At 29.6% G+C, this 7,586-nt stretch overlaps 1 protein-coding gene across 3 annotated transcripts; it reads right to left on the bottom strand.

Moving 5' to 3' along the window:
- Positions 1-40: 40 nt before the first annotated feature.
- On the bottom strand, positions 41-6,080 carry LOC135842119 (uncharacterized MFS-type transporter C09D4.1-like). 3 transcript variants are annotated; one of them, XM_065359487.1, is made up of 8 exons: positions 5,391-6,080; positions 5,074-5,298; positions 3,020-3,158; positions 2,671-2,873; positions 2,290-2,393; positions 2,077-2,187; positions 1,626-1,962; positions 41-1,512 (listed from the first exon to the last, which is right to left on the bottom strand). In XM_065359487.1, the coding sequence occupies exons 1-7, from the start codon at positions 5,637-5,639 to the stop codon at positions 1,662-1,664; spliced, it is 1,332 nt and encodes a 443-aa protein (XP_065215559.1). In that variant the 5' UTR covers positions 5,640-6,080; the 3' UTR covers positions 41-1,512; positions 1,626-1,661. The 3 variants fall into 3 exon arrangements, with proteins under 3 accessions (XP_065215559.1, XP_065215558.1, XP_065215560.1); XM_065359486.1 differs by lacking the exon at positions 41-1,512 and having other exon boundaries at positions 1,535-1,962; XM_065359488.1 differs by lacking the exon at positions 41-1,512 and having other exon boundaries at positions 1,535-1,962; positions 5,074-5,318; positions 5,391-5,525.
- Between the last annotated feature and the right edge of the window lie 1,506 nt (positions 6,081-7,586).

Below are 7,586 nucleotides of genomic sequence, written 5' to 3'. Positions count from 1 at the left end.
AAATGAATATAATTACAGGTAAAAAAAATAATGATCCCTGTATGAGAAAACAATACATATAATACTAGTAGGTACTGACAATTTACGTATTGGGTACATTTGTATAGGAAGCATTATTTATCAATACCTACTTGAAAATGCGAAACACTCGTGGTTCTGCTCTTAACGCGCTATCTACGAGTACATTTTTATCACTTTAATAATTGTTGAGAAATTCAACTGGGTAGGTACCTACTTGAGGGTTTTATTAGGTAGGTTCATTTGATAAGGTTTTATTCAATTTAAGCTCTATTTCTCAGCAATGAGATCCATCATTACGTGCATGTTACTTCCAAGTTCTGAGAGTTCGACGGTGCTGCAATCTTACAAACGCATCGCTCTCAAATACGTATTCAATTTATCGGGAACCAGTTTGAAATAAACAGAAATGATATTGGGATAATTTTTGTTCCCAAAAATGAAAAAAAAATGACAATAAAATTAGATTACAATATTACATACAAAAAATATCCGATAATGAAAAACAATTTGAATGATGGTAAAATATATTTTTAAAAATTAAAAAGATGAAAAAAATGCAAGGGGATAAAAGAATAAAAAAAAATAAAAAATGAATGATGCAAAAAATATTTTAAAAATTTCAAAAATCAAGAAAATCACAAATATTTGAATAAATAAAAAAAAAGTAAAAAAACTGATTGAAATAAAAACAGCAGAAAGAATTTAAAAAGTAGTACTGATACCTACTTAACAGTTTAAAATAGGAATCCATGCGGTAATGTAACCAATAATTTCAGGTTAAAAAATGAAGAATAAAAACAAGTCTAAGGAATCAAAATAATTATTTTGCAAAAAATATGCAGTATGAAACAAGCTAAAAATATTCTTGAAATTGAAACTTCAAAAAGAAAAAAATGCGAAGAAAAATAACTGCAGAGAAATACCCAAGAAATGAAAAATAGATGAAGACGAATAGAACATTAAAAAAAATAAAAATTATTAAATAAAAAAAAATTGAAAATATCGGGAGTTTATCAAAGATGTGAGATAAGTTGCCTAATCGATTCCTTGTAAATAATTATGACAACTACAGCGTAACTATAGACTAAATTAAAAAGTAGGAACGTTGTTGAATTTCAAATGAAAGTTTCTTTTTCTGAATCATTTTTGCGTAATGTGTAGATATTAATATTTAATCGATTTTAATTCATTTTGCTTCATATAAGGACGAATGGATTGATGTGAGAGTCTTTGAGTAATTTTATTTAAAAATTTATTTAGTGATGAGTTATTGATTGGCTTTTGTTCTTACGTTATTTCACGTAAACAAAACCATTTCACGTTTAGTTTCAAAATAACACGAAATATTTTACGATTCGATCAATACTACAATTTCAGATACTTCACGATAATAATTTACAACCAGTTGAAGTACATCGATCAAAACAATCTTCAATTTTCGGATTAAGTTATCGTTTGTGTAGGTAAATGCTCATACTCGAATATATTGGTCTGAAATAAAATTGTTGCAAAATGTTACGCAAGTTGGTTTATTTTAATATAAATTTTAATACTTTTATCCAACTAGGATTGCGCGTTTGGAAATTTTTGGTAGGTATACCTACTCTTTTGAGATCATCATGATGAAGAAGGTGAGACTTCTAAATGAATTCTTTTAATTCGCTAGATTTCGGATTCGGCTCATTTTCAGCTCGTTGACGTTTCAAATCAACCGGTATACATAATGTGGCTATGATTGCGATAATATTCAATACGATCATCACGATGTTAGAATTTAAGTCACCGAAGCCCTTTATCATGTAGCCATATGCTACGGTTATCACGAAAGCGCACGTCATTCCAGAAAGAAAAGTTATAGCAGTGGATATTTCTTCGTGTATTGGAAAAGTAAGCTCGATACCTAATTGCATTCCACTAGAATAGTATCCCATAACAAAAAATCTAAAAAAAAAAAAAAAAAAAAAAAATGCAAACAGAGAGCATTTGAAAATTGAAATGAGGTCGGGATGGAATTTACTGGCTATAGGTAGTTATGCATTATTTGTTCGATCTTACCCAATGATACATGCAGCTCCATAGACGAACAAAATATTACCAGATTTCAACGACCACGTAAATGCAATCATAGAGAGGGTCGTACCGCAGGTTAAAACAACAGCACATTCTCTACAATCAAAAATAACGAAACAGATTTTTAATCTGCAGCCTAAGTACCTACCTATATACCATAAGTAATTTCAAAGTGAGACAGTAAAGTAAAGTATTAACTTGAATTTCCGAGTCTTGTCCAGAACCTTTCCGACGATAAGTGAACTTATAATTCCACTGATCATCATTAAAGAGCCAATATTTCCAGCATCACTGACTGCTCCCTGTAATGATAAAATGCACAAAGCACAATATTATTCGAGTTAAGCTATAGGTAATAAATTTCATCGTCCTTACTCTCATTTTAATATTTATTTTTAACGTAATCCTGTGCAAGAAAAACAACTGTACCCATCTCAGAGAACAATTTTTCAAGAAAAATACCACAGGATCTCAAAAAATATCTCTTGGATTTCTCAAGATGCATAGGTTGCCTATGTTCCTGCTGAAAGGTGAATACTAAGGTATGCAATACACACAAATAGGTAGAATGAAACTTACCGGAAAATTTGTCACGACGATTTCATTCAAACAAGTAGCCAAAGCAACGAATGAAGCACAATTTAACCCATAAGAAACCATAAACAGTAAAAATGCCGGTTTCCTCGCCAGTTTGACCAGAGTTGGTAATATTTTTTCTTGTTTAGCTTGTTTTTGTTTAATTTGAGCTACACTGGGTGGCAGTTTGGGTTTTGCTTCAAAAACTAAGCAAAAGAAAATTAATTATGCACCTAATAGGTAGGTTTTAAAAGATTAGGTATAATGGCTGATAAGTTACTTAGTTATTAAAGTAAATCACAAGTACATTGATATTCTACGTTTCATCTTGTTTATAAATTCCATAACTTACAGATTAAAACCAGAAACAATATAACAGTCGAAGTGATGGATACACAAAGATGCATGTTTCTCAATCCATTACCAATGGCTTCCTCGGGACCATCTTTCACCAGAACAGTGGGAAAATAGTAAGCAAATGCTGCACCTAGCTGGAAATTTGAACAATACAACCATCTCAATGTAAACGGTCATTAAAAACCAATTGAAAAATAAATTCCAAGTTGAAAAAATGATGTGTCATTCTTCTTCACCAGGTGAAAAAAGCTAAAAAAAATCAAAAAAATTGACCTAGTTGGAAAGATTTTTCCACGATTTTCAAATTAGTTAAGTAAGGCTGAATTTTTCCAAACAACTTTTTTTCCAACGAAAAAAACTCTTTCTTCCTCCAAGTACAATGTTGGTCTCTCAAAACAGAGTACCTACCTAATCAAAAATTAAAAAATTAAATGAAAGAAAAATTGTAATTTTTTTTAATTTTCAATCTCATTGTTAGAATTCTTTCAAAAAACCTTGTAGAGCCTTCCAAAGTTAAAAGAATAGAAAAAAAAATGAATAGGAAAAAACTTTTCAAAATTTTTCTATCTGTGTCAGAATTGTTTTGCATTTAAAAATTCGATTTTGGGGCTCTAAGAGTTCGTTTCAGTAAATGGGTTACTTAATGTTATTTGAAAAATCGTTTTTTTTTTTTCTGTAAAAAAGTTATCTTTTTAGTGACTCTGGCACGAAAATTAAATTGGATAATTTTTGTAATCAAATTTTCATTTTTTTTTTTATTTTTTTACGAAAGAGAGGCTAAATTTTGTGTTAATAATTTTTTGTTGTGCTCTGGAAGAAGGGAGTTCTTTAAAAAAGGTGGCTGTTTACTATTTATTTGATGCAGACTTTGAAATTTCTTCCTTGACTTCTTTTGTTCTTTTTTATTCTATTTTTCAGAGGAGGGAGTTGATATTTAGAAAAATTCTGGTGCAATTAATTTAGGTAAATTATGTACCTATAGGTACCTATTAATATTACGTTTTAGATGTTTTAGACATTAGGTATCCAAATAAATAAATGAATTGAATATTATGATTTTTTTAAATTATGATTTTTTTTTGTTTTTATCCCGTAAGTACAAAGCACTATACTTATTTTTAATGGATTTCTATCTTCAAAACAACTAAAAAGTCGAAGGATTTTGACCAAGTTCAGAGAAAACCTCCATTTTGTGTTGAAAGTCATTCAAAAAATTTTTTAGTTCTGGTCGAGTGGGGAAATTTTCGAATTCTGCGTCGATCTAAGTCATTACCATCAAAATCCAAGACTACGAGTACTTTTAAGGTTTTCTTGGGTGGTTTAAAAATTTGCAAAGCGGTTATTTTTGGGTATATTTGTATTTTGAAGTTATTTTCCCCCAAATATTTCGCATCAGTTTTTCCAGAACGTCAAAATATACCTCATTTCCAAAATTTGGGGAATATTTTGGAGTACAGTGTTGATCATTATTGCCAATTTCAAATACCATACTCGAAGAATTGGAATATTCGAGAACAAAATATTTTTAAAACACAAATTTACCTACCCAAAAATAAATTTTGAAGCAAGTGGGTGATTCAAAAATCTCTAAACTTTCTTTTATTTTTCTACAAATTTTTAAAGTTTTCAACTCTTTCAAAAAAAGCTCTGAAATATACGGATTTCAATATAGGTAACTACTTTTCATTAAAGTTTTCAAAATTTTGAATAACTTTTTTCATACATGAAGAATGTTGAATTTGAGGCACATTACGTACGTTTATATTTATGGTTGTGAGGGGAGGGGGGAATGAAATGGACTCAAAAATATTTGGTTTGGGCAAGCTTCGTTCAATTTGTTGAACTTTTTTTTTCAATTCCCTTTTGGGACTAGAAATGGTTTTAATTGAAGCCAAAATAAGCATAAAATCATTATTTTCGAGTCTCTTTTTATTCTTGTTCTCATTAGTGTTCTTTTCTGACCCCAGCCAAATTTGAAAAATGCAGTTTGCAGACTCCTTCGATATGAGATTGAAAAACAAATACTTAAACAAGTGAAAAATTACTCACTTGATCTCCTAAAATGGCTAAAACTCCAGCAGTTGAGATCTCATCAGCTCCAAACCACATAGCAGTAAAACGTCCCATTAATCCGTAAGTCATCATTAGAAAAGAAACTGAACAACATTGCCCCAAGAAAGCCACATGAAAGCGATCTGGTGCCACTGAAAATACTTTGATCCAGTTGCCAACTGTGATACCGCATGCTCCAAGGATCATCGTGTATCTAACACCCTATACAAAAAATAGAGCATCTATTTCTATTTTAACGTGAATTTTAAATAATTATAGGTACCTATTTTAATTGTATTGGTTCTTTGACTTACCAAAAAGTCAATCAGATATAACGCCGGTACAACAAGTATGATGTACGATAAAGTAAACACATTCGCCGTCCATTCTACTTGTGTGGTTGTAACATTGTAATACTTTGTGACCAAATTATTGATAATAGTAAATTGGGCCCATTGTTGCGAGCCATTGAACACATAAATCACAAATATAAACAACATAAACCATCTTCGTTTGTATAATTTATGATCTGCTACTTTATTGGTATCCGCGGAAGACTTCATATTTTTTTAACTTAGGTATTTTTACGACTACGAACAAAAAAACTAAAATGACACTAACATTCTACTCGTAATACACAGTAAATCTGAAAATCATTAGTAGGTTCCTATGTGCGCGAAATCACTCGCAATTTCATTCTTTACGCTATTTATACCTACTGAAGACTGCTAATCCAACATTTATCATTTTAATAATCATCGCACAATTCGGCTACTCGAGGTTTATATTATTACAGTTGATATCGTTTTATTTAACAGTGTTGTAAAGCTCTACATATATCGCAATGAAGCATAATCACGTTCAGGGACATTCCTTCCTAGTTTTGAGTGGGCGACGTATCATATTATCGCTCTTTAGTTAGGTATGTATTCAATTTGTCGAAAATTTGGGTTAATTTTGAACGCCAAAGACGAATACTTTTGCTTGATCTGAATCAACCGCCCCTCGTACCATGGCCCATCTTTGAAATTGACAGAAAAGGTGATAAATTTAAGGCTCACTTGAAAATTTAAACTTATACGGCTCCTTCAATTTTAAAGATGAGCTATAATTATTTCGTTGAAGTGTTGAAAAAAAAAAAAAAAAACTCATCATCAAAAGTCATTTTGAATTATTCATATTAAAAGTTTTTATTAATTTTAAAATTTCTGAAGTACATAAGTATATTGCTCTTTCAAAACAATATTTTAGGTAAATGAAAAAGCGACAGGATTCGTAGGTATACCCCTTTTTGTTCAGAAGAGAAGAACAGAGCTTCATTCTCATCACTTCTGACCATTCCTTCTCAAGAATTAGGTAAAAACAGTTGCTTATCTTTAAACTTGAAGGGGCAGGTAAGTATCGTTTATACAAAAAAAAGAAATTAGATGAATTTTTGCTCAATTTACAAATTTAAGGATTTTACGAACTTATTTTGAAAGAATTCAACTCTAAAAAATCAATTTGAAATAACCACGAAATGATCTAAGCTGAATTTCAAAAAATAAAATTCTAAATCACCAAGTGAAAATTCATTCTAAAAATAATCACCAAAAAAATTGCATATTAAAATTTGAAATAATCACTAAAAAGTTCCAAACTAAATTATCATTTAACATTCATTCTAAATTACCACAAAAAATTCACTTGAAATCATCACAAAAAAAAATCATTTGTCATCACTCGAAAAAAATTCATTAGAATTCAACACCAAAAAATCAATTTGAAATCAACACATAAAGATCTAGGTAAGCTGAATTTCAAAAAATAAAATTCTAATTAAATCACCAAGAGAAAATTTATTTTAAAAATCACCATAAAATTTTATTGAAAAATACTACAAAAAAATCAAATTAAGTAAATAAGTAGGTATGTTTTTTTACGCTGATTCTCTAAAATCTGGTTTTTGGATGTTCTTTTATAATTTGATTCCTTTTTTAAACACTTTATTTAGATTCCAATCACAAACTTTCAAAACATTAGAAGTGAGAGTAGATACAGGGAAAGAAGAGTAACCAGTTTTTTTTATTAAAATAAATGTTTCACCTTGGAGAGTGTTTTAAAGTTTGAAATGTTGTTCGTCTCAAAAGTAATCATTATTTGACGACTTGAATTTTGTTTGAAATGTATTCCATAGGTTTGTTGGAACAATTCTGAGCAAGAATTCTAGATCGATGAACAAAATTACACCAAGAAAAAAAATGAAAAAAATTTTGGTACCTAATTATTTTGCTTCAAATTTTTCATTTTTACCTCTTACAATTAGTTATTTTTTTAGTAAAATGGAGCCGATAAGTTTTTTATTTTACATAAATTAGGTACCTAAGTACATGAAAGAGCATTCCTCAACAAACAAAATTAAATTGAAAAAAAAAATTAAATGAAGTTACGTCGTTGTTTTCCTGTAAGTACTACTCAAGTCTTCTCTTTTTGAGTAAAATTACTTAGTAAAATCCAAAATCCAATTTCAA

This window comes from Planococcus citri, chromosome 3 (assembly GCF_950023065.1).
Source record: "Planococcus citri chromosome 3, ihPlaCitr1.1, whole genome shotgun sequence".
NCBI classification, from domain to species: domain Eukaryota; kingdom Metazoa; phylum Arthropoda; class Insecta; order Hemiptera; family Pseudococcidae; genus Planococcus; species Planococcus citri.
The sequence above is the reverse complement of the archived record's forward strand: the minus strand, read 5'-3'. Positions and strand labels throughout refer to the sequence as shown.

What these genes read in the sequence shown, in the direction of transcription:
- LOC135842119 (XM_065359487.1), bottom strand. Translation starts at nt 5,639, where the DNA reads ATGAAGTCTTCCGCGGATACCAATAAAGTAGCAGATCATAAATTATAC. An exon ending in TATATCTGATTGACTTTTTG is followed by an intron (nt 5,299 to 5,390) that starts GTAAGTCAAAGA and finishes TTTTTTGTATAG; the next exon opens with GGTGTTAGATACACGATGAT. An exon ending in GACAAGACTCGGAAATTCAA is followed by an intron (nt 2,188 to 2,289) that starts GTTAATACTTTA and finishes TTTTGATTGTAG; the next exon opens with AGAATGTGCTGTTGTTTTAA.